The 26305-nt window shown below is 55.7% G+C and overlaps 1 protein-coding gene across 4 annotated transcripts in view; it reads right to left on the bottom strand.

Annotated features, from left to right (window-relative positions):
- The window catches only part of LOC103345010 (transmembrane protein 132B), a 365066-nt gene that overhangs the window by 183580 nt on the left and 155181 nt on the right, over positions 1-26305 (bottom strand). For all 4 annotated transcript variants that reach the window (XM_070066054.1, XM_070066052.1, XM_070066053.1 and 1 more), the window contains one exon: positions 3009-3155. Coding sequence is in view for 3 of the 4 variants with exons in the window: in XM_070066052.1 (XP_069922153.1) it covers positions 3009-3155 (147 nt within the window). In the remaining variant the exon portion in view is untranslated. The remainder of the gene's footprint in view (positions 1-3008; positions 3156-26305) is intronic.

Here is a 26305-nt window from a genome sequence, read left to right on the forward strand (position 1 = left end):
TCATGCTTCATTTGATATCACAATTCAACAAAAAAGTACAAAAGAAAGCAAGGATTTATTTCGATTCTGGGATGGATTTGGGGGGTACTGGACAAGCACACCGTCATTGCTGCACAACACTCCCTGCCCAAGGGAGTCAAACCTGGCACGCCAGGCGGGGAGGCGGGGCCGTCCCATCGCCGCCCCACTCTGCCCGCACAGCGCCTCTGCTCTCTCTCACAAGGCCTCTTCTCCTATGCAGAACCAATCCCCACAAAACCGGAACAGGACAACTGCGGTAAGAACCCACACTGTCCTTCCCATTTCAAACCTTGCCACGCGGTCAAAGATTTCTTCAGAGCTGAGTTCCTGGGCGTGGCCCACGGGGCCACTGCTGCGCATCCAGATGCAAAGTCCACGAGCAGGCAGTCAGAAGCGCGAGCACCAGGGTCCAAGAGGCCACTGCAGCTCCTGCCCCGTCAGCGGCCACTGTCCACCCCAGCCCCCTCCCGGTCTGCCTCAGCCCTGTAGGTGGGACTTCTCCAGGAGCACATGACCCAGGTGACAGCAGACGAGGCAGTGACCACAGCCTCTCTGGGAAGAGTGACCAAGTCATCGGTGTGGATGGCAGGAGCTGGGGCCACCGTGCTGCCTCCAGGAGGACAGCACCCCTAAGCAAAAGCCCAGCTGGAAGGAAGATGGGAACAGACCAGGTCAGCACCCCCGGCTCCCAGCTCCCCCAGACGGCATCCACAGGGGACTCAAGTCCCCTTGGAAGCACGGGACAGAGTAGCACCAGCTGGACGAAGGCACTTCATGGGCGCAGACACCAAGGGCAAGTGCTCGACTCCGGAGGCAGAGCCCCAGGGTCGGGCGCGAAGCCGAGGGCCAAGCAGAACCCTGGCAGAGCCCAGCTTCTCAGAGCGTGGCGACCATCCTCGCTTCCGACGCACAGACCTCCTCCTGCTACAAACCTGAGTGCAGCACCAGGTGCTCACTTGCCAGGACCACCCTGCTTCCTGGGCAAGGCCACAGTGCCCAGTGCTTCCTGGCAGGATCTAAGGGAGGAGGCGGGAAAGGTTTTCTTCCTGGAGAGAGAGAGACACGGGAAAAGGCCCCCTCCTTTCAGCTGTGGTATATAGCTGGTGGGTCTGTGATGCCTGGAAGGGCTGCAGCTATCTTGTGTCCATGAGGATACAAGCTGGGGGGTAAGAGCCAATGCACCAAGCACATGGCGTGGGAAGATAGGACGTGCCCAGGGGGCACCATGGTGCTGCCGGACCCACCCACCATAGAACCACCCAGCTCTACGTCTCGTTACACAAGATGATCAATCCCAACATGTAGCAGCCACACTCAGATGGGTATTCTACTGCTTGCAATGGAAAGCACCTGGGTAAACACAAAAACCCCAGGCTTTCTCCTGACACGAACATCTCAGGACCTGGCAGTGCTGAGCAGGCAGGTGCGGCTCTCCAGGGACATCTGGGGTCAAGTGAGGTCACAGACTGGACACTCTTCTAGTGGGTGGATAGAACAGCGACTCTGAACAGAAGCCTTCTTTGGTTTAAGACTTGTTTTATTTATGTTAAAGGCAGAGTATCAGAGGGAGAGGGAGAAGGGGGAGGAGAGAGGGAGAGAGGGGGAGAGAGGGAGAGGGAGAGGGAGAGGGAGATAGGGAGGGAGGGAGGGAGGGAGGGAGGGAGGGAAGGAGGGAGAGGGAGAGAGAGGGAGGGAGGGAGAGGGAGAGAGAGGGAGGGAGAGAGAGGGAGGAGAGAGGGAGAGAGGGGGAGAGAGGGAGAGAGAGAGGGAGGGGGAGGGAGGGGGAGAGACAGAGAGGGAGGGAGAGAAGGGGGGCTTCCACCAGCTGGTGCACTCCCCAAAATGTTCACAATGGCCAGGGCTGGTCCAGGCCAAAGCCAGGATCCAGGAGCTCCATCCAGGTCTCCCGGGTGGGTGCAGGGGCCCAAACACTTGGGCTGTCATCTACTGCTTTCCCCGGTGCGCTAGCATGGAGCTGGATCGGAAGTGGAGCAGCTGGGACTCGAACTTGCGCTCTGTTATGGGGTGCTGGCATCTCGCAGGTGGTGGCTTAGCCCACGGCTCCCCAACACCATCTCCCATGACCACTTCACCTGAGTCACAGCCCTCGCTTTGCAGAGGCCCTCAAAGCAGGCAGGCCAAAGCACCAGGTTGGCCAGGTCACCCATGCTGAGCCTTCTGACTTGCCCTGCCTGTCACTCCCCTTCTCACCCTCCCACACTCCCCCCACGCACACCCTCGTTCATTCACGGGGTGCCTCTGCTGTGTATCCTGTGGACCCCAGAGACTTCCTGGGCTGGAGAAGAGAGAGAAGGGGTTGTGATCACACAGAGTGGCCAGCAACAGACCCAGCTGGGGCCCCCGAGTTCACCTTTGTCACAGTGCAGAGGTGGAGACCTGTATTTTAAATTATTGCTATCACTGCTATGGAAGTGCCCCCTTTTCAAAAAAAATGAGCAGAAGAGGGTGGCTAAAGCTATCGGGCCATCATCCCTGTGCACCTAAACATTTTGCTGATGTCACGCCTGGGACCGCTGCCCAGCCTGCACTGCCAGATCGGGTGAGGCGCCGTCGCCGGCTGGCAGCTGGCAGCTCCGGCATGGGCCCTGCTTGGAGTTGGGGGCTGAATCTCTGGGGGACAGAGTGCGGTGGGTGCTGAGGCCTTGCCCTGGCTCTCCCCTGCTCTGCCAAGCCTTCCCAGGGCAGTCTCTCGGTCTCTCCTGCCTTCCACTGAGCACCCACCTCTGTGGGGCTGCTCAGGCGGTGGGGGTGACGGGTGACACCAGACATGCTGGCCACCTGATTCGAACTCCTCACCCAGGAGGAGGCTCAAGCAGAGCACTGTGACAAAGGTGAACTCAGGCGATTACAGGGTCTCAGGCCACGGCTCCTCCCGCCGGAGCTGTCCCAGCCGGACGCCAGGCTGGGCCAAGAGCTCCCAGTCCCACAGACATGCCCAGCACTCCGCCCGCTGTGGCGCCGCATACCTGCTCTGCACGTCCGGGGGATGGCCCAAGCACGCCAGGCTGGCCGTGGTCTGCGCGCCGTCCTGCTCGATCTCCTCCTGGACGGTCCACTGGTCCTCCTCGCTGACCCTCACTGCAGTTATCCGCACGCCTGCAGCCGCCTTGATTCTGTGGGCAGAGAAAGCGACACAGGGTAAGGCACTCTGGTTCAGACGGGCACTTGGGCAGGCCTCCAGAGGTGTCCAAAGCCCGGCCCCTCTCACCAGCAGCAAACACTTTCCTTTAACAAGGAGGGCGCCGCGGGCTTCACGAGCCACAGCCCCTGCTCGAGTGCGCCGCGGGCTTCACGAGCCACAGCCCCTGCTCGAGTGCGCCGCGGGCTTCACCAGCCACAGCCCCTGCTCGAGTGCGCCGCGGGCTTCACCAGCCACAGCCCCTGCTCGAGTGCGCCGCGGGCTTCACCAGCCACAGCCCCTGCTCGTTAGGTGTCTGTCTCATCACACGTGGGCACGCAGCCCTGTCTGCTGCAGGTCCCGGCGTGGTGCTCACAGCATGGACACGCGGGGTGGGCTCCATGGAGACTGCTGCTCACCTGCGGGGCCTGTGCCAGCCCAGGAGGCGGCTGCGACGGCCACACCGTGACAGGGAAGGGGCAGCCAGCATCACATCCTGGCGGGTAACGCGGCCAGGTACTGCCTGGTGCATCGCGTGCACGACTCGGCTCCTCCAGGAAGAACGCAAGGGACCAGGGGCTTCCCACTGAGGAAAGCCAAGCGGACTTCAGGCTGGGGCGTCACCCCTCTGTCCCTGCCTGAATGACCCTCAGACTGTTACTGCCCAGGACGCGTGTCCTGTGTGACAGCCAGCAGGAGCTCCTCGCAGCCTCGGACATACCCACTGTGACACTTCTGGAGAGCCTGCAGGAGGAAGGCAGGCCACGGAGGACCCACTGCTCACTGTGCCTTAGCTGAACACAAGTACCAATTGTGAGTACTAAGCATAAGTACTAAATGTAAGTACTAAGCACAAGCACTAAGTGTAGGTACTGAGTATAAGTACTAAAGGTACATACTAAGCATAAATACTAAACCCACCCCCAGGGCGAGCTTGGACTTCAGGGATGTGGTCAGTGACGCGTGGCAGTGAGGTCACCAGCTCGCCAGTGAGAGAAGCCCGGCAGAGCTCTGGGCTCCCTTTCCTACGGAACAGAAACAGGGCGGAGGCAGGAAACCATCACGTGGAGGAGGTGGAGGTGAGGAGAGCCGGCAAGGGCAGCCTCCTAGGCTCCCTCCAAGATGACGGAGTTAACTTCACACCTACAGGCCGAGGCACAGCGCTCACGGCTTCTGTCTGACAAGGGTCAGGAACCGGCACACACCAACAACTCCCACCACTCAACCACAGAAACACAAGTCCTCAATACAGAGAAGGCCACGGTCTCCTGACATTTCTCCAGGGACGACGCACAGGTGGCCAACAAGCACGTGGGAGAGCTCAGATGAGCCACAGCAAGGGGCAGAGGCTGGCGCAGCAGTCAGGGTACTGCCTGGGATGCCCACAGCACCTCTCACCGTGCAGGCCCTCAGCGTCCTGCTGGGTGCACCTGGGAGGCAGAGGATGCCGCGAGCACTTGAGTGTCTGCCAGCCACGTGGCAGACCCAGGCTGAGCTCACGGATCCTGGCTTCACCAGGTACAGCCCAGCTGCTGTGGGCACTTGGGGAGCGAGCCAGTGGATGGCTTTCTCTCTGCCTGTCTCTCTCTCTGCCCACCCCCTTCCTCGCTCCCTCCCTCCCTCCCTCCCACTCCCTGCCTTTCAAATAAATAAAAATGCTTTAACAACACGATGACACTGCTCACAGCCATCACAACAGCTAAAATAAAACACAGGACCCGTGAGGTGAGGGTGGGACGTGAAATGCCGCAGCCACTGCGGCAGGTGCTGTGCCAGCTCCTCTGCAAGTCGAACGCAGACTCATCACACAACCGGCAATTCCGCTCCTGGTGTCTCTCCAGGAGTTGCAACCAAGCAGTGATAAATCCACAACCACCAGCTCCAGGCAGCCCCGGTCACAACACCCAAACGGTAGATGACTCACAGCCCTGCCGGCTGGCGCGTGGACACACACAACGCGGTCAGTGTGCACGCCGGACCACGACTCAGCCAGGAGAAGTAACGAGGTACAAAGATGTGCAGCAAAGGTCACCCTGAAATCGCAACGCCGGCTGACAGAGGCCGCACAGGAAGGCCGCGCTGGACGAGGCCCTCTGCGTGCAGCCTGCAGGAGGGCACTCCGGGCTTCTCTGGGGGTGGTGAGACGTTCGGCACCAGACAGAGGAGGCGTTGCACATGCTGTGAATGCGCCAAGTGCCAGTGAAGCAGGGCCGGCTGCGAGCAGAGCGGAGAGAGCTGCTACCTGCGGCGCCAACACCCACGTGGGCACTGGCTTGAGTCCCGGCGGCTCTCTTCCACTCCAGCTCCCCATCAGTACCCCTGGGAAAGCAGCGGAAGACGGCCCAAGTGCTTGGCCCTGCACCCCCGTGGGTGTAAAAGGCTCCTGGCTCTGGCTTCAGCCTGGACCGTCCTGGCCACTGGAGCCATTTGGAGAGTGAACATACAAATGGAAAATCACTCTGTATTTCTCTCTGTGTAATTCTTTCAAATAATAAATAAATATTTAAAAATATATTAATAAATAAGTGCCACTGAAGTATTTGCCTTGAAATGGTGAAATTTACATTTTGGGAATTTTATTTCCATTAACAAAATAAAATGAGGAAAAACAGGTGAATGACATCTCCCAAGAGTGGTTGAAATTTTAAAAAGGATTTATCAAAGTCCATTCATACCTGTAAGACCCTAGGGAGGAAGCCCCCAGTGGCAGAATCCTGAGCCGTGGAGGGAGGAGTCCTGGCGGGGAGGGGGAGTCCTGGCCAGGAGAGGGAGTCCTGGCCGGGAGGGGGGAGTCCTGGCCGGGAGGGGGGAGTCCTGGCTGGGAGGGGGGAGTCCTGGCCAGGAGAGGGAGTCCTGGCTAGGAGGAGGTGGTGGGGAGTCCTGGCTGGGGGGGGGAGTCCTGGCTAGGAGGGGGAGTCCTGGTTGGGAGGGGGAGTCCTGGCTGGGTGGGGAGTCCTGGCCAGGAGAGGGAGTCCTGGCTGGGGGGGGGGGGGGGGAGTCCTGGCTAGGAGGGGGAGTCCTGGTTGGGAGGGGGAGTCCTGACTAGGAGGGGGAGTCCTGATTGGGAGGGGGAGTCCTGGCCGTGAGGGGGAGTCCTGGCCAGGTGGGGTTAGTCCTGGCTGGAAGTGGGGAGTCCGGGCTGGAAAGCCTAGGCCCTGAAGTGGCCACCTGTCCCTGAAGCAGACCCAGACACCTCAGGCCTCCTTCCAGAGCAGCCCTGCTGCCTCCGCCGCCCTCCTCAGCACTCTGCCCAGACGCAGAGACATCCACCCGCGAGCTCTCACACTCGGCACCTCCGGAGAAACCCCCACCCACGCAGCCATCTCCCTCTGGAGGCCGCCGCCACTCCTCACCCATCCATCCCGCTGAGTGCGGCGGCTGTGTGTGCTGCTCGCACCAGGCTGCCTTTCTTGCCATCTCCGTGTGCCAGGAATTAATTTATGCAAGCCAGGAACAGAGGCGTCCTGTTCCATCCCCACTCCCAGCCTCTGTCTGGCTGCCAAAGGGGCTGTGGGGGAGAATGTTCCAGAGCCCCTCCCACGGAAGATCAGCCACCTCCCTTCTACGGGACTCACCGTGGTCACGGCAGCCTCTGCCTCACAGAGCTCCCACCCAGCGGCCCACGGCCAGATTCAGTGCTGCAGTCCTCGACGCCCAAGTGGAGAAATGGTGACTTCCCAACCCCCGCACCACCAGCGCCAGCCCCTCCCCTCCGGCTCGCCCCACCCCACCCCGCACAGGGAGCCTCCCCTGCACCCCCACCTGACAGACGCCTGCAGACTGCACCTGCAGCTCCCCGACTGAGCCCTGATGGCCGTCCTCGCTCCACGTGAGTCCTGGGAGCCTGAGTACCAGATCCTGCGGTAGAGGAGCCCCTGAGCTCTGTCTGCACTGCCATCTCTTTCATCTCCTCCAGAATCAGGGCTCGGTCCCCAGTAGTGGGAGACTCCACCACTCGTCATGGAACTGTCGTGTGACATCCAACAGACTCAACCTCACCCCCGTGGTCCTCCTCTGCACGCTTTGTTTGTCCTGACGGCGAGACAGGTGCGGGAGCAACAGGTGCATGGCAGGTGCACTCCCCGCAGGAGTCTGAATGTCTCAGCAGGCCGAGGTCGGTCCCTGTGCCTGCCACGGACACTTGCTGCTCCCAGAGCTCTGACCTGGACGTCGGCAGCCAGCAACACCACGCCAGGGCCTGCAGGCTGCGCACCAGGCCAGCACCACCTCACTGAGGCTACTACACTCGACTTTAGCCAAGGCCAGGAAGCAGTCACTGAGGTTACTGATGCTGAACAAAAGCAAAGCTTTGGCTGGGCCGGGTTCTGAGCGCCACGAATGCCTTCCTGGCTGAACACTGCTGGGCCCTCAGGCAGCAGGCAACCCTTTCCCTCTTCCTGGTCATCTGCAGCCCAGCCAAATCCCTCTCAGGAGCCACTCATTCACTCTGCTTCCCAGAGGCAGCCGGCAGCTGCCCTGCAGGGTGGCCCACAGGGCACCTCTCCCCTGCCCTCCTCCTCCCACGGGCCCTCAATTCCCACTGTCCACCCCAGCCTCCAGGGTCCATACGCAAGGCCCCTGCTTAGCGCTGAGGCTGGGGACGCGACTGCATTCTTCTCTGACCCCACCTTCTTCCCGGCCAGCCTGAGGACCGGGGCCCCTGCTCCCACACCCAGCACTGCACTTCCGCCGGGAAGCTGCCCTGCAGGACAGGCCTCCCCGGGACTGCCCCCAGCAACACGGTCCCCAGGGGCTCCTGTGCTGACCTCCCAGGCGCAGGGGACGGCTCCAGAAAGCGGATACTTCCTGCAGCCCCTCTTGCTGTTGCTGGCCCCAGCATGCCTGCTGGAGCCAGCACCTCCCCCAAGAGTGGACTTTCAAGTAGCAGAAAAACCAATCGCCCTCCCAAGACCAACAGCACAGTAGCTTCTGTGGATGCCGAGAGCCCAAAACCTGGCGGCGAATCCTCTCCTTCAGGGCTGAGGCGTGGCCCGCTGGCGCTGGCTTAGCCTCTCAGCTGCAGGCACTAGGCATCACCATCGCGGTTGTTAGCAACCCACCCCGCAAAGCACCTCGTGCACACACAGTTGTCCCGGTGGAGGGAAGTGAGGGCCGGCGTGGGCGTGGATGGGGAGAAGGATAGTGAGGGGCTGCGTGGGCGTGGTCGGGGTGGAGGAAAGCGAGGGCTGGAGTGGGCGTGGGCATGGACAGGGTGGAGGAAAACAAGGGCTGGAGTGGGCATGGGGGTGGACGGGGTACAGGAAAGCGAGGGCCGGCATGGGTGTGGATGGGGTGGAGGAGGAAAGCGAGGGCCAGCGTGGGCATGGACGGGGTGATGGAGGAAAGCGAGGGCCAGTGTGGGCATGGACGGGGTGGAGGAGGAAAGCGAGGGCCGGCGTGGGCGTGGGTGAAGACGAGGTAGACTCTGCAGGCGGTGCTGACACCGTGCACCAAAGCTGCAACCCTGCAGGCTCCGGGACGGCAGGTGTGCTCACTTCTGCAAACACTCCCGTGCACACAGCTGCCCCTCACCTGCAGGCAATCTTCCCCAGACCTCCCCCCACTCCACGACACACAAAGCCACGATGGCACCAACCCTAGACTTTCCTGCCTTTCCCTCTCACTAAGCACTCATCACGCTGTGGCTATGACCTCTGCAGGCTGAGGCCACACTCAGTGTGTGGCCCGAAACCAGAAGGACTTTCTTTCCATCTTCTCTGTCTCACGGGTAGGAGAGGGCTTCCCAGCACAGTCCCGGTAGCTGGCACTGGCCATGTCTCTCACAGAGCTCTCACCTTTGCGTGTCCAGGCAACGCTCTCCGGCTCCTCTCGGGCTACCTGACACCTGGGCCATGACTGAGCAAACCACACCCCTGCACCCTGGGCTCTAGGGCAGCAAAGCACCCTAACACCCTGGGGGCTGGGCTGCCGGGAAGTATGGAGTCCAGGGGAGCTTCCCCGCTGGGGGCAGAGACAGACGACACGGCAGCTGCTGCAGGCTGGGGATGCCAGGCAGCCTGCCCAACAGGGACAGAGAGACGGAGCACGGGCACGGCTTCTCCATCCCTCTCCCCTCATGGGTGCCCTGGCCCCCAGCGTCCACCACACATCTGGGAACAGGGAGACCTGTTCAGTGCACACCTACATCTTTCTGTCTTACCTGTAGGATAACTACATGTGACCCAGAGCCTCAGCTCTCTGTGGGGTATGTGGCTGGTTTGGTTGCTCACACAGTGGGCATGTGAGGAAAGAGTCAGCCTTGGCCAAAGACAGGGCTAGTCTCAGCCCACAGCTCTCAGGGGCTGCCTCTAAGCCACTGGAATGTCCTACCTGCTAGGAGTATCTTTGCCCGAGGCTTTGGGCTGGGCCAGACAGTGGGTGCTTCAGTGTGATACACGGTGGGGAGCCTTGGGCCACACAGAGTCAGCTGGGCTCCAGTTCCTGCCAGCTCCTGACCCTGTCCAGCTCTCATGTGTAGGAGTTTTGTCCTCCAGTGAACTGTCTTCTCATGGTCACAGGATGGCTGCCATAGTTCCAGATCTCACATCTTCATCCACAAAAGAAAGCAGGATTCTCTCCCTCAAAACAAAAATCTTGAATCTAGACCTTCATCAGCTGAATCAGATTGACCTTGGACCAATAACTGTGAACTCAAAGGTGGAGAGACAATGTCTGTTGGCTCAGCCAGTCAGTGACCATCCCTGCATCCACCTTACTCACATGGGAGGGGTTGTTAAGAAGTGGGTCCCAAAAGAAAGTTGGAGTTACAGCAGAGGAGGTGAGGATGGGGATCAAACACAGGAGCCCAAAGCCCGTTACTGACATGTCCGCTTCTCCCTTAAGCATGTTATAAAATTGTTCCTGAATTTCAGCCCTCGGTCCAAGTCCTTCCTAATTTTAGATTATATATTTGTTAGAACAAGTTAAGCCCAGAAAAATCCATGTCTTGAATATTCATTAAGTTTGTTTTAGAGAATTATCTTTAGGCTTGGTGATATTTTTAGCTCTTGTTATTTTAAAGCTACAATATGTAAAGCTCTACGGGAAAGATTGATGGTCTCACTGCCACTGGGGGCTGAGAGGGAGACATGACCACAAGGTGGCAGCAGCACCCAGTGGGCGTCACTGGGGCATCACTGAGGCAGCTTTGCCAGCAGGGAGAGTCCCTCAGCCTGAGACCTTCCCAATGACACAGCGGGGGGAGGGGCGTCAGGGAGGGAAGGTCAAGGGCAGGGCAGGGGCAGGGGCTTCCGTGTCCAGGTGACATCACCCAGCAGCGTGCCGGGAAGTCTCTGGGTCGGAGACCAGCAGAGGGCAGCCACAGCGGCTCTGTCTCACCCGTGGCAAACACGCAACACCAGGCACAGCTTTCCAGGGAACCAGGGAACGCAAACAGGTCAAAGTCTGTCGACCAGGGCTATGTTTAAAGCACTCCAAGTGGCCGGAGCTGTGGCATAGTAGGCTAAGTCTCTGCCTGCGGCGCCGGCATCCCACATGGGCACTGGTTCATGACCCAGCTGCTCCTCTTCCAATCCAGCTCTCTGCTGTGGCCTGGGAAAGCAGTGGAAGATGGCCCAAGTGCTTGGGCCCCTGCACTCACAAGGGAGACTGGGAAGAAGCTCCTGGCTTCAGAATGGCCCAGCTCCAGCCATTGCGGCCATTTGGGGAGTGAACCAGCAGACATAAGACCCCTCTCTGCCCCCCTCTCTCTGTAACACTGCCTCTCAAATCAACCAACCAACCAACCAACATTAAGCACTCCACGTATAAAATTCTGAGCTTGCTGCCAGCAGCGGTGAGCTAACAGGTCCTGGCTTGCTGCACAGAGGACGATGAGACTGGGCTGATACACGGGGCCGTCTTTGGCTCATTTATGTACCAGCCACTTTCTGACACGCCTAAGACACTTGCCTTTATATTTCCACAGGGGCTGCACTGCATCGGATCCCGGAGGTTAAGGGTTACACAGAGAAGGGTGAGTTAGTGGAATAAACGTACTCGCTGAGGAGCCGGGCCCTGGGGAAGGCAGGCCCTGGGCCCAGAGCAGCAGCGTCTTTGCCATCTTGACTGGCCACACTCTGTCAATCATCAGCCATAGAAACCGCACAAAGACTATGCGAATCTACTGCAGAGTGGGGCTGAGAAGCGGACGGCATGCAGGAGCTGACAGTTCCAGCAGAGCTGTGCTGCGGGCACTGCTCAAGGGGTACCGATCGACAGCTATCCAGTGACAAGGAGGAAGAAACGAGGGGGCCAGTGCTTCGAGGCCAGCAGCCCGGACGGCTGGGCGCGGTGACGCTCTTGCCGGGAATGACGGGACCCTCAGGTACTCCGCTAAATGGATCCTTTGGGGAGCCTGCTGGCGAGGCCAAATGGGATGTGGAAAACACAATATGAGCAGGTACAGAAAACTAGGGAAAAATAAAACAAATGATCCACACACACACACAATGTGATCCTTGCTCCGTGTGTCACAGAGCGGGAGCTCCTAAGCCCAAATTCTCTTTAATGTATGATGGAACAGGAAAGGGCGTGTGGCCTCGTGGTTAGGATCCACGTACAGGGTGTCTGGGGCCTGCACCGGAGCACCTGGCTCAGGGTCCCTGTGACCCACATGGGAGACACTGCCCAGTCGCAGCTATTATGGGAGACATCGAGGAACAGACATGTGAATGAGGATCTTCCTCTTCCTCCTCCTCCCAAGCTCTCATACAACAAATATAAAAAATTGTTAAGTAAATGAAATCAAATCAAACTTGTAATAACCTTAAATGTCATTTCTTAAGGAAGAAAAGCTCTGAATCAAGCTTTATTTTTCTCATTGTTTCCTATAAACTTTGGCTTTCATTTTCGTTGGGTTAACTTCAAATAGTCAAATATTCTCAGATTAAAGAAAAAGTCCCCCATCACACCCTTGGAGCTTTGAATGGCAATGCCCACAAAAATGCGTATTTTGTGCACATGAAAGTAGCTGCTCTGCTAACTGGTGAGGAACAGAACCCTGGCTCCCCGGGGGCTTCTGAAACAGCACCTGTCCCCTCCTCCACCTGCTGCTGGGCGGACACTGCCTCTCTGACCCCTTCCCAGGCCCTGACCTAAAACGACAGATCCCCCAACCCCAGACCTTCTGTCCGGCTGCCGGCTTTATCTTCATCCTTGGACTCGAACCCCTGGCCCCACACACTGTCCCTTGGTCTGGCCCCCATGCCCACCCCTGTGTTAGAGCAAGAGAGCAGGCGTCTGTTTTCATTCCTGCTTGGTCCATGGTGCTGAAAACTGTGCCTGTCAAATGGAGGAGCGCCGTCAACACCGGCAGAACAAAGGGTCTCTAACCAAGCACCACCTGCCTCTGGGTGCTCCGTGAATGTGAGACTTTGAGGGCGGATGATGCCCAGGAAGAGACACTCCCAGCACTGCCAAAGCCAGGGAGTGGAGCAGAGGCTGCCCAAGTCCAAGCCCATGGGAATCACCTGTGCCCCAGATGCCGGGACCCAAGCTCCAGAGGGCACAGTTCCACCAGCCCGAGGCGAGCCCCTCTGGGGTCCATTCTGGCTAAGATCAAGTATAAACCAGCGGCTGTTCTGACACGGGCAGTGCCCAGAACGTCCTTTGCACTATGCTGATTGGGACACACCTTCTGTCGGGCGCACAACCCAAAGGCGCAGCTGGTGCCTGGCGCTTGCTGGCCTGACCCTGAGCACCGGAGCACCTTCAAGGTGTGAAGAAGGAGAACACTTGTAATTCAGCGAACCAGGTCCCCCGTGATAAATCAACCACTGGGAGCTGCATGCCTCTCCACCAGGTGCCTGCAGGCCGGAAAGGGCAGCCTCTGCCAAGAGCTCCTTTCAAGCCATGGGTTAGCCTGGAGCGATGATAGCGTGAGGAGGAGCCTGCCATACTGGCCCGGCCAGGTGACCACAGATGGGGTCCCCACTCTGCACTCTCAGCACCGAGGGCTGAAAACTGAGGCCCTGCGGACGTGTCTTTCACCGCTGAGTCAGAAAGAAAGGGAGCCATCTTGAAGGACAAACGAACCACCTGGTCTGCAGACAGCAGCACCAGGCACAGCGCGTCTCAGCTCCACAGAGAGGCCCTGGCAAGGAAGATCCGCGTGCCGTGAGAACCATCCTCGGCCACACACACGGGCCCCCGAGGCTGGAGCCCTCACTCTCACCACCGGCCTCACCTCCTCCTAGGAAGGCCGACGCTCAGAGAACCACGGGCGTGGCTCTGGACCAACCAGACATTTAACAAGCAGAAGACGTCTGCAACAACAGCTTCCTCAGTTCTGCTGGCCGACTGACAGTGGGGTGACAGCAGGGTGACAGCAGGGTGACAGCGGGGTGACAGCAGGGGTCAGCGGGGTGACAGCGGGGGTCAGCAGCCGGGCCAGGGGATCCGCAGGGTCATCAAGCCCACCAAAGCAGGAGGGCTCGAGGCGAGAAGCAGCCCCACAGCAACGGCTGCTGTGACGGCAGCCCAGGCAGGCGCCTGCTGTGGGCCACGCACCTGATCCAGACTATCGAGTGATGGCTCCGCCCGGTGGTGTCTCACACCCAGATCCCACCCTCCTGGACACTCGGCCAACCTCGAACCACAGCACCGTCACCAGCCAAATTGACAAACAGAGCAGGGTCACTCCGAGACGTCCTGCTGGGTCCGCTCTCCTCTGCGCTCGCTGCGTGAGCTTCCCAGGGCTGTCGTACCGCACGCCGCAGCTGCAGGCTGGAACAACAGAAACTCCTGTCTCTGTGGCTCCGGGGGGCAGACGTCTGAAGTCCAGGTGTGGTCAGGGCTGGCTCCTCCTGGAAGCTCTCAGGAAGCTCTCTCTCCCCTTGACTCCTACAGTCCATCCCTCATCTCACACGCCCTTCCTTCCTCACTCCCACAGCACTACGATAAGCAGGTCCAAAGCTCTGCCATGGCCCCAGACATGGAGAGCTGGAGAGAAGTGAGGTCCAGGCTGCAGCAGGTGCTCCTTGGCCACTTACAGTGCTGGCCCACACTGCGTGCAGCAGATGAACTTCTGGAGTGTGGCAGCTTGTGACTTGCTTCTAACCAATCAATGTGGCCCAGCTGATGGGTCGTCACCCCATGACGACCGTGTGCCTGGTCAGACTCCGCCCTGCCAGCTGACTCACTCTGGGGCTCCCCTCCTAGGGGACTCTGAAGAAGAAAGCAGCCATGTTGGGACATCCATGTGGCAAAGACCTGAGAGCAGCCCCCACCCCACAGCTGGCCAACAGCCAGGGCCCCCAGCCTCACAAATGCAAGGAAATGAACTCTGCCAATGACTGAGTGGCTTGGAAGCAGACTCCTCCCTCACTGAGCCTCCAAGTGAGGACCCAGCCCACCCCACGCCTTGACTGAGACCCTGAGCCTCTAGAGGACCTGTGTCCTGGCTGCTGACCTCAGGGGACCAGAAAAAGTGCTGCTCTAAGCCTGTGCATTCATGGTCATCCTGCTATCAGCCACAGACAGCAAGCACGCCATGTTTTACAACTTTGAGTTCCGTGATAAAAGCTCAAGCATCCACAACTTCACGTACAAACCCAGATGCCTGATTTCTCTGGAAACACCAAACAGGTGAGCACTCGGGCCTCCACCCTGCCCAATCGGAACAGCTGCCGGCCCCTGGCCAGAGCCTGGTTTGCCACAGCCCCCAGCTCCCTGTCTCTGGGGCCGAGTGCCGTTGCCACCAATGGCTATGTTTGCTCCCTGGTGTTCTCTGAGCTGAGTCAGGAGGAAACAGAAGATTTCTCATGGGCACATAGCTAGGTCACTGGTGTCCCAATCCAGTCTCCTTTGGTCACTTTCTTTTTTTTCCCCAGAAACCTTTTATTTAAGGAAATCAAACTTCGTACATTTCATAATTACAACTTTAGGAACATGAATATGGTGATTCTTCCCACTGTACCCATCTCTCACACCTCTTCCTCCTCCCTCTCCTATTCCTTATTTTTTACTAAGATCTATTTTCAATTAACTTTATACACATATGATTAACTCTATACTAAGTAAAGGGTTCAACAAATAGTATGAAAGAAAAAGAAAACTGTTCCTCAACAGTCTAGACAAGGGCTGTTCAAAGTCACTGCTTCTCCAAGTGTCAATTTCACTTCTATGGAGTACCTTTTACATGCTCTATTAGTGAATCACAGGTCAGGGAGAATGTGGTATTTGTCCTTTTGGAACTGGCTTATTTCACTAAGTATGATGTTTTCCAGTTTTATCCATTTTGTTGCAAATAACAAAATTCAGTTTTTATTTTTTTAACCACTGTGTAGTATTCAATGGTGTACATATCCCATAATTCTTTATCGAGTCTTCAGTCGACAAGCATTTGGGTTGATTCCCTAACTTAGCTATTGTGAATTGAGCAGGGGTGCAGATAACTCTTTCATATGCTGATCTCATTTCCCTTAGGTAAATTCCCAGAGTGGTTGGCTGGGTTATATCATTGGTCTATATTCAGATTTCTGAGGTATCTACATACTGTCTTCCATAGTGGCTTTACCAGTTTATATTCTCACCAACAGTGGGTTAGGGTACCTTTTCCCCCACATCCTCGCCAGCATTTATTGTTTGTTGATTTCTGTATGAAAGCCATTCTAACCGGGATGAGGTGAAACTTCATTGTGGTTTTGATTTGCATTTCCCTGATGGCTAGTGATCCTGAGCATTTTTAAATGTCTGTTGGTCATTTTTATTTCCTCTTTTGAAAAATGTCTGCTTAAGTGCTTTGCTCATTTATTCACTAGGTTGTTTGTTTTGCTGCTGTTGAGTTTCTTGAGCTCTTTATATTCTGGTTATTAATCCTTTATCAGTTGCATAGTTTGTAAATAATTTCTCCCATTCTGTTTGTTGCCTCTTTACTTGGTTGTTTCTTTTGCAGTACAGAAGCTTCTCAATTTTATGTAATCCCATTTGTCAACTTTGACTTTGATTGCCTGTGCCTCTGGGGTCTTTTCCAAGAACTCTCTGCCTACGACAATGTCTTTCATATTTTCCGCAATGCCCTCTGATAATCTGATGGTATCAGGTCACCTGGGCCTCACAACACAGTGGCTCTCAATCAGCACAGCACTGCCCCTGGAGGACATGTGTGGAAACGGACAGGAGACGGGGCTCCCACCAGCACAGGGAGGGGTGGGGTGAGACTGCAAAGCATGGCAAGCACTCGGAGGACTGGCGCCAGGGCTGCTGAACGCCCTGCAGTGCCCTGTTCCAGAGACAGCAACAGTCCCTGCGCTGGGAACCATCATCATAAAGTCCCCACCACCACCCATCCTGATGCCAGGCCAGGAAGCAACCCCTGGCTGGGCTGAAGATGCTCCAAGCTGCTCCACCCTGTCCCCGTGCAGGGCACATACTCACTCTTCAGTGCCAGTGAGCAGGAAGCAACTTTCCCTGGCACGCTGGAAATTCTGGGTTGACCCCTGCCCCCACGCCAAGTCCCTTATCACCCTTACACCTGGGGCTGCACACTCTTCCTCCACTTTGCTTCTTTGCAGAGCCCTGCGTATTGGCTCCCAGTCCACCTCCAGATCACATTAGACACCTGACATGATGCGGGGTTCCCCAGAGCACAGAGCTTCTCCTGTGACTCCCAACCACAATCTCTGGTCATCACACCCCACCCACCCAGATGCTGAACAGCGGTGTGCGCCTGCCGGACAGCACGGCCGTCAAATGCGCAGGTGCACACACTGTGACCAGCACTGAGGGGAGGGGTGCAGCAGGCAATAGAGCTCAGTGAAGAGCTTCTTACGATTCAATTAGCAGAGTAATATTGTTTTATGGGAACTGGGATTAGTACATGGAGAGTAATTAAGAATGGAAAATGCTTTTAAAATGAAAGGGATTTGGAAAGAAGATACAATCTCAGGGCTTTGGGATTCAAAGTATGACTGGGAAGCACACGGCTTAATTTGAGGACCATTTGCCAAGTATCTGCTGCACATCAGCCATCAACCACCTGCTGCTGCGTGCAGGAGACGCGGGCGGTCCTGGGAGGCCCCCAGAGGAAACGGCGAGGCGAAGACCACGTGGTACGGCACCGTGCTGGCTGGAATCCTGGACTCCAGCTGTGTGGCCTGGGAAAAGTCACTTAAATTCTTGTGCCTCAGCTTCCTCATCTATAAGACGAGGCACACTCATAACTGCCCACCTGGCAGTACACGGCGAGGACGAAGTGCAGACGACGCACGGCTGGCGTATGATAAACACCGAGCACTGCTCACTGGGGCGTGTGGGTGACAGGTGCATCCTCCATACACCAGCCCGGCCCTGGATGCCGGCATCCCAAAGAATCATCCTTGGGTGCTAAAATGCTTTGGGGGCCAACTTGAACTGGAGAGACGCTAAGCCATCAGTAAGCCCCCAGCCTCAGCCACCTCACACACGAAAGACCAGGAAGTCAAGCGGCTCCACTCAGCATCCACCCAGCATCTCCTGACCCAGCACTTGGGCGGGTGAGCCAGGTAGTCAGGGACTGGTATGCATCAAAGTGTGGTGTCTTCCTGGACAGAGGGACTGGTCTCAGAGGAAACCATGAGACCCAACCAAGCCGGTCAGAATCTCCCTTCTCCTGGCCCCAGCTGACTGGTTCACACATAGACACATAACCAGGCTCTGCCAGGATTACTGGGCTCACCTCTCTTTCCAGGAGCAGCCAGCACTGACAGAGGAATGCAGAGGCAATGGGTGCGAGGGCCTTGCTTTCTGGCCACACTGGTTGAGCTTCTGGATCCAGCCTGACCTGAAGCCATCACTGAACTTTTCAATTGCATGGATCAGTAAATCCCCACAAGCCATCCTGAGCTGGGTTTCTCCTACTTGTGATGGAAAGTTCACTGCCAACATCAGTGAGGCCCTGACACTCCCACCCTCGGAGAAGCAGATGAAACTCCCCCAGAACTCACAGAAGACCCAGACAAAACGTCACCCCTCGTCAGCCAAGGGCAAGGAGACAGACGGTGGGAGGATATGTAATCTCTCAACGGCCTTGGGAGAACAGAGAGCAAACATTAAATACAAGGAATCCAGGAAACAATCGGAGATCCTCTGTCTCCATCGTATCCATCACTTCAGTAATAAATATTAATAAACAAAGCCAAGACACAAATTCAATTCATAACTCAAGGATAGCCTGACCTTTTGTGGAATTAAATTCATTTTGTCCAATCTGCTGCTTTTAGGATGCTTGCTGATACAAATTTAAATGCCTAATAAAGAGTCATTTCATCGCTGTGATTTAAAGTGTTTTGGGAGCCGCAGTTTGTTCACCTCTTCCTCTCCCACCCTTGCAGATGAGGTATCTCCTGACCATGAAGAACTGTCAGGAACTCGACTACTCTCAACTCCTGAGAAACACACACACACATCTGTTCACAGGGCCAGTGTGGTGGCACAGCGGGTTAATCTGCCGCTTGTACACAGGCATCCCATATCAGAGTGTGAGCTCCAGGTCTGGCTGCTCCAATCCAGCTCCCTGCTATGGCCTGGAAAGGCAGCAGCAGATGGCCCAGGTGCTTGAGCCCCTGCCACCCAGGTGGGAGATCCAGATGAAGCTCCTGGCTCCTGGCTTTAGCCTGACCCAGACCTGGCTGTTGTGGACATTTGGGGAGTGAACCAGTAGATGGAAGACATCTGCTCCCACCTCCATTGCTCTGCTTTTCAAATAAATCTCTTTAAAAAAAAAAAAAAAACCATTTTCATGACTTCATTTGCCATCCACATCACAGTAATTCTCAGTTATTTCTGCCACACAGATCTTTCTTCCAAGTTCCAGATTCATAGGCAAAGAAACACTGAAGGGATTTCTTATAAATCTCAAGGAAAAGCTCACTTATGTGTCCAGGGCTGAACCCAACACAGACCCACCCCACCCGACAACAAAACCACCATGGTCCTCTGGTGCCCATCTAGTAAGCACCAGCAGCCACCAAGTTCTGCAGGCCAGGGTCCTGAGGACGGAGCCTGACCCCTCCTGCACCAGCGCCACGCCCAGCTCCCCAGCCAGTCCCTGCTTCCCTCCACGCCCTCCACCCCTCTCCCTCCTGAGCCTCAGGGCAAGAACACGCTGTGGCCACCACAGCCACGGATCATGCTGCCACCAGGGTGGCCCACGCACATCCTGAGCTAAGGTGTCTGCTCCCCAGCCTCTTTCTCACCATCTGACCTCCTGCTGGATCTCTTATTGGCCGAGCTCCACCAGAGCCAGAGAGAGGACAAGACCAGCTGGGGGAAATGAGAGCCATCCGAGGCTCCTCCCTGCTGCCGGCAGCACTTACAGACACAGCTCCGAGGGAGCCCTGTCCCACACCTTCTGCTCTGCCTGTGATCTGCCCCCTTGGACCAGGGCAGTAACCACCCACCCCGCCCCTGGCCACCCCTCCAGACCAGGGCAGTAACCGTGCACCCCAATGCTGGCCCCTGGCCACCCCCCCCAGACCAGGGCAGTAACCACACACCCCACTTCTGGCCCCTGGCCACCTCCCCAGACCAGGGCAGTAACTGTGCACCCCACTGCTGGCCCCTGGCCACCTCCCCAGACCAGGGCAGTAACTGTGCACCCCACTGCTGGCCCCTGGCCACCTCCCCAGACCAGGGCAGTAACCACAAACCCCACTGCAGGTCCCTGGCTGCCTTCCAGACCAGGGCAGTAACTGTGCACCCCACTGCTGGTCCCTGGCCACCCTCCAGACCAGTGCAGTAACCACACACCCCACTGCTGGTCCCTGACCACCTCCTAGACCAGGGCGGTAACCACACACCCCACTGCTGGTCCCTGGCCACCTCTCAGACCAGGGCGGTAACCACACACCCCACTGCTGGCCCCTGGCCACCTCCCCAGACCAGGGCAGTAACCACATACCCCACTGCTGGCCCCTGGCCACCTCCCCAGACCAGGTGGTAACCATGCACCCCACTGCTGGCCCCTGGCCGCCTCCCTTGTCCTTCTGTGGCACCTGTTTTCCCTCCTAGCACTGGCCACAACTAACAGTCAAAACTCCTGTGCACAGTCTAACGTGCACTTCAGTTCCCTCACGCAGTGAGAGCCCCAGCAGTGCAGGCTGCAGCTTGCCTGCCTCTATCTCTGCCCTCACCTCAAATGATGCTGTGCACACCTGGTGCTCATCAGGCGCTTGTCAAATCTCAGACAATGGAATGGGGTGGTGCCTGCGATGGGCACGATCAGGCCCAGAGGCTGGCAAGGGAGCAGCAGGCCGGAGTGGGTCACAGGACCCCAGGACCAGCCTGGTGCTGCCCCGCTCCCACCCCGAGGCACCCGGTAACAGCAGCATGAATGGCACCTCGCAACCAGGGACCGCTCACACGCTCGCACGCGGCACCGCATTTGCTCTCCATGGAAACCCGTGACGCTGCTGTGGAGAAATGATGTCCATGCCCAGGATCGCACAAGCGGGCAGACACAGAGCCACTGCTGCCCTCCTGGGTCCCAGCCCGCAGAACCTCCCAGGAGGAAGCCAGCCAGCCCCAGCCCCATGGGCTCCGCAGCTGCTTGGCTCAGCAAGATCATGGCTGGTGGCTCAGTGAAGGCCCACACCTCTCTCAGTGCCCTTCAGAAGGTTCCAGAAAGGCACACACTGGAGGGGCTCCGCCAGGCTCGAGGCCTGGGTTCAAAGCCAAGCTTTCCCAGGCTCTACCTGTGTCAGCTGGCATTAGCTAGGTCAGTCTCTTGAGGCCTCCATTTCCTTAACTATAAAATTATTGGAGATAACAGTGCCCATGGGGATGGCAGCCTTGAGTCTTTTTTTTTTTTTTAAGATTTTTAAAAATATATTTGAAAGGCAATGTTTCAAAGAGAGAAAGAGAGAGACATCTTCTACCTGCTGGTTAACTCCTCAAATAGCCACAACACCCAGGGCTGGGCTACACCAAAGCCAGGAACTTCATCCAGTCTTCCACGTGGGTGCAGGGGCCCTGGCACTTGGGCCATCTTCTGCTGCTTTTCCAGGCCACTAGGAGGGAGCTGGATCAGAAGTGGAGCAGCCAGGACATGAACTGCCGCCCATATGCTATGTAGGCATTACAGTGGTGACTTAACCTGCCACAGACAATGCCAGCCCAGCCTTAAGTCTTAAAGGAATGGGTAAATTTATATCACCAAGCACAGTGCCTGGCCTGGCACAAGACAAGCACCGATTTCCCCATGTGCTTTGACCCTCCTTCTAATCATGACCAGCTTCACCGTGCCCCCGAGATCAACGCTGAGCCGTAGGGAAGGGGTGACCATGGGCAGAGGGGAAGGCACAGAGTGGGTGTGCCTCTCCACCCAAGAACTCAAGAAATGCTGTTTTCTTTCTAAAATTCCAACTCATATTGCCCCTCATCCCAGTCATCATGGGGAGTAGACTGCAAACTGCTGCATCATCATGGGGAGTAGACAGCAAACTGCTGAGTCATCATGGGGAGTAGACAGAAAACTGCTGCGTCATCATGGGGAGTAGACAGAAAACCGCTGCATCATCATGGGGGGTAGACAGAAAACCGATGCGTCATCATGGGGAGTAGACAGAAAACTGCTGCATAATCATGGGGAGTAGACTGCAAACTGCTGCGTCATCATGGGGAGCAGACTGCAAACTGCTGCGTCATCATGGGGAGTAGACAGAAAACTGCTGCACCATCATGGGGAGTAGACAGAAAACTGCTGTGTCATCATGGGGAGTAGACTGCAAACTGCAGCGTCATCCATCCGCCCTTGCTGCCCGAGCTATCATCTTGCTAGTTCCCAAGAAATCTTGGGTCAGTGGTGGCAGTGTTGAGGCTCCACCACTTTTCTGCCAGGACTGGGGCTGTAAACCTTCTAGAAGTTGCCCGTGTCCCACCTACTCATGTCCATGGGAGGGAACTCACCCGTGGCTTCAATCTTTGCATAACTAAGGCACCATTTTTCTTATTCATTATTTGTTTATTTACTGTCTGTCTCCCCACCTAGAACATAAGCTCCTGAGACTTTTAGGTCTTGCTCAGAGCTGTGTAAATGAAACTCACTGTATCGATCCAGGTGTGTGTTCACAAGCAGGGAAAACACTCCAAATATTAGCAGGGAAGGGAAAGACAGAGGCTGGAATGGGTAGGACAGGAGGTTTTCCTGGGACAACTCCTGCGCTGTTTGCCTTGTTGTTACCAACAGGGACCTCTGTTGTGGTTTGAAGAGAAAATTCAATGGAAGACAGGACAGGAACAAATGAAAGGATGCCACAGAACTTGGGAGAGCCAGAAGCCATTTCCAGGTGTTGGTGATAGGTGCCTGGGCAGGCGCAGGGGGTGGGGGGCAAGCAGAGCTCGCCCTGCGTGTTTGCCCCCAAACAGCAGCAGGTCCCAGGAGCACTGTTTCACAGGGGAGTTGGAGGCCACCTTGGGCTTGGCAGCAGAGGGGGTGGTGATGTCATAACATAGGGAAGGGTGGGGTTGGCAGTTTTCCGCTGTGTATTTGCTCTCCTGGCTTCAAGTGTTTCCTGGGAAGACTGTTGACTGCCACACTGTGATCCACACAGGAGCGATCGACTCAGATCTTACCCCATGACTGAGGAGGCTGACAACCAAATCACACTGGATGGCAGGTTTTCACTTTTCAAAATGTTTCTGGGAAAGAAGATTCAACAAGTTCATCATTCCAGGGCAGTCCTGGCCCCTAAAGAATGTCCTCATCTTAAATGCCTCTAGTATTCACTTTCTATTAGTCTGGATATCCAGAATTCTTCACAATACCTTCTGCTGTTAGTTAAGAATGGATGATGGATGGATGATGGATGATGGGTGGATGGATGATGGATGATGGGTGGATGGTGGATGATGGATGGATGATGGGTGGATGATGGATGATGGATGGATGATGGATGATGGATGGATGATGGATGATGGATGGATGATGGATGATTGATGGATGATGGATGATGGATGGTGGGATGGATGGATGGGTGATGGATAGATGATGGATGATGGATGATGGATGGATGATGGGTGGATGGATGATGGATGGAGGATGGATTGATGGTGGATGGATGGATGATGGATGGAAGATGGGTGGATGGATGGATGATGGGTGGATGGATGGATGATGGATGGATGATGGATGGATGATGGGTGGATGATGGATAGATGATGGATGATGGATGGTGGGATGGATGGATGGGTGATGGATAGATGATGGATGATGGATGATGGATGGATGATGGGTGGATGGATGATGGATGGAGGATGGATTGATGGTGGATGGATGGATGATGGATGGAAGATGGGTGGATGGATGGATGATGGGTGGATGGATGGATGATGGATGGATGATGGATGGATGATGGGTGGATGATGGGTGGATGGTGGATGGATGGATGATGGATGGATGATGGGTGGATGGATGATGGGTGGATGATGGATGGATGATGGATGGATGGATGATGGATGGATGGATGATGGGTGGATGATGGATAGATGATGGATGATGGATGATGGGTGGATGGATGGGTGATGGATAGATGATGGATGATGGATGGATGATGGGTGGATGGATGATGGATGGATGATGGATGGATGATGGATGGTGGCACAGATGAATGGATGGTGGATGGATGGTGGATGGATGATGGATGATGGATGATGGATGGATGATGGATGGTGGCACAGATGGATGTATGGATAGACAGATGGATGGGTGGATGGATGATGGGTGGATGAAGACCGAGTCACAGTTGGCCCGGCCTTGACTGTCATTCCTACAAGGGCAGGGTCTGTCCTCTGCATGCAGGACAGGGGCCAGAAGCCCATCCATCCCCTCGAGAATGAGCAGGCAGAGAAACCCACATGAGACGGTGCTGGAGTTAGCGCTGCCAGCTGTCTGTGGGACAGACTCCAGCACCATCAACAGAGACTGGGAAAGTGCGGAGCAAAACTCCTTCTTTATCCTCCTTTCAGGAGATGTAATATGCAATGGATCAGAGGCAAAAAATCAGAGGCAAATGCTGTTAAGAGAAGACTTCGCCCAGGACATCTGAGGCATGGCTAACACGCCAGGGACCTTCAGACCTGTCTCCCCTGTACTCAGACTCCTTAACTGTGTGTCACCTCTTTGGAAACAGCCTTCAGAGATAAACACTAAAGAAGACACATCCAGAGGAAGACAAGTCGCCGAAGCCCTGGTGCTCTCGAGAGCCTGGGACCTGTTTTACAGTGGGCCAGCACTCGCCAGATCGTCAGCCTTCTCAGTGGGCACCACAGCAGCCTCATCGGGGAACTCCTCTTACCCCTGAACACCTGGAAGCCCAACTGGGTATCAGGGGACCCAGGAAAAGGCCCCTCTTTCCCCTCCTCCTAAAAGCCACAATTGTTCCCACCTCAGGGAGCCTGCACCTGCTCTCCCCTCCCCAGCCCTCCTGTAGCTCTTCCATTCTGCTGTCTCACTATATTCAGCCCAGTAGTCACTTATTTATCTTACTTGTCTTGCTGCCACAGGCATTTTGCACTGCAACAAATAAATCATTAAGTAAATAACAAAAATGCAAAAACCCAATAACTAAAATCACAAAAATGCAGAGGCAAGGAGAATCCACTAATTTGCTCATCTGTGGTGGGCATTTTTCGTTTTGTAGCTAGAATCGCTACGAAACCACTTTCAATATGCCACATTCCAGAACTAAAACACCAAGACCCTCAGTGCTGCTGACCCCCCAAGCCCAGACCATACCTGGCTATATACTTCCTCCTCAACATCCACCTGACCTCACCTCCCTCCCTCTGGGGGTCCAGCTGGACTCATGCTCTATTCAAAATCAACACGAACTTGCTTTGTCCAGAAAAAAAAAAAAAAACAGGTACCATAAACACCAAAACACCAAGAATTTCTGTCTCCCCTACTAGCATACAGAACTACATCCTTGTCCGCTATAGAATCAGCACAACGGCAATGTCTAAGATATTTAATTAATAAATTAATGAGGGACTGGCCTCGTGGTGCAGTGAATTAAAATTCCACTTGTGACACCCGTATCCCCTATGTCCAAGTCCTGGCTGCTCTGTTCCTGAACCAGCTTCCTGCCAATATGCCTACGAGGCAGCAGAGAACGGCCCGAGTGCTTGAGTCCCTGCCACCATATCAGAGCCCAGGACGGAGCTCCCGGCTCCTGGCTTCAGCCTGGCCCAGCCCTGGCTGCTGCAGCCATTTAGGAAGTGAGCCAGCAGGTAGAAGATCCGCATGATGTGAGGGCTACCTGTGGGGCAAACCCCCCGAGGCCAGGGAAGCAGAGAGCTCTCCACCCTGGAGAGCTGACTGGCAACAGGCCAAACACAGTCTCCTACCTCATCCAACGTTGTTGGGGAGGGACAAAGATAAACAAGGGAGCAAGCTTTCACCCCACCTGACTTTAAGATGCTGGCAAATCAATGTTCTAAATGCCCAATATCAGGTTTTTTAAGCTAAATAATCCACGCACAGAAAGGTAAGTAGCATGTGCTATTATTTATCTGCAGACTCTCCAAGGGCTGAACTCTGAGAAGCAGAGGGTAGAATGGTGGCTACCGGGGTCTGGGGCAGGGTGGGTTGGGAACAGGGAGGTGCCCACCCAGGGTCACGGTTAGACGGGAGGGTTCATCTTCAGCAATCTGTGCACAGAACAGTGACTAACAAATAAAGAGGTGCTGCATATTTCAAAATTGCTAAAAGAGTATATTTTATATGTTTTTATTACAAAAAATGTTAACTGTGCAACAAGATGGATTTGTTACTTAGTCTGATTCCACACGGTGGACTCTGCGTCAATGGCTCGGCAGTTCAGAGTGCGTGCGTTCCAAGCTGGAGCACCTGCGTTCAAGTCCCAGCACCATTTTCCAATCCCAGATTCCTGATAATACCCATCCTGGGAGGCAGCAGTGATGCCCCAGTGCTTGGTCCCTGCCACCCACGTGGGAGATCGGAGATGTCCTGGCTCCTGGCTTCAGCCTGAGTCCAGCCGAGCTGTTACCAGCATTTGAAAAGTGAACCACCAAATGGGAGATCTCTCTCTCTTTCAAATAAATAAAAGTTTAAGTTAAAAAAAAAAAACTAAAAACAATAGTAAAAAAAGACATTTTAAAGAAAAATTTTAACTGGTAGAGAACAGTGCTTTTAGGAAGGATGGACAC

The sequence above is a fragment of the Oryctolagus cuniculus genome, chromosome 21, assembly GCF_964237555.1.
Source record: "Oryctolagus cuniculus chromosome 21, mOryCun1.1, whole genome shotgun sequence".
In the NCBI taxonomy this organism is placed as follows: domain Eukaryota; kingdom Metazoa; phylum Chordata; class Mammalia; order Lagomorpha; family Leporidae; genus Oryctolagus; species Oryctolagus cuniculus.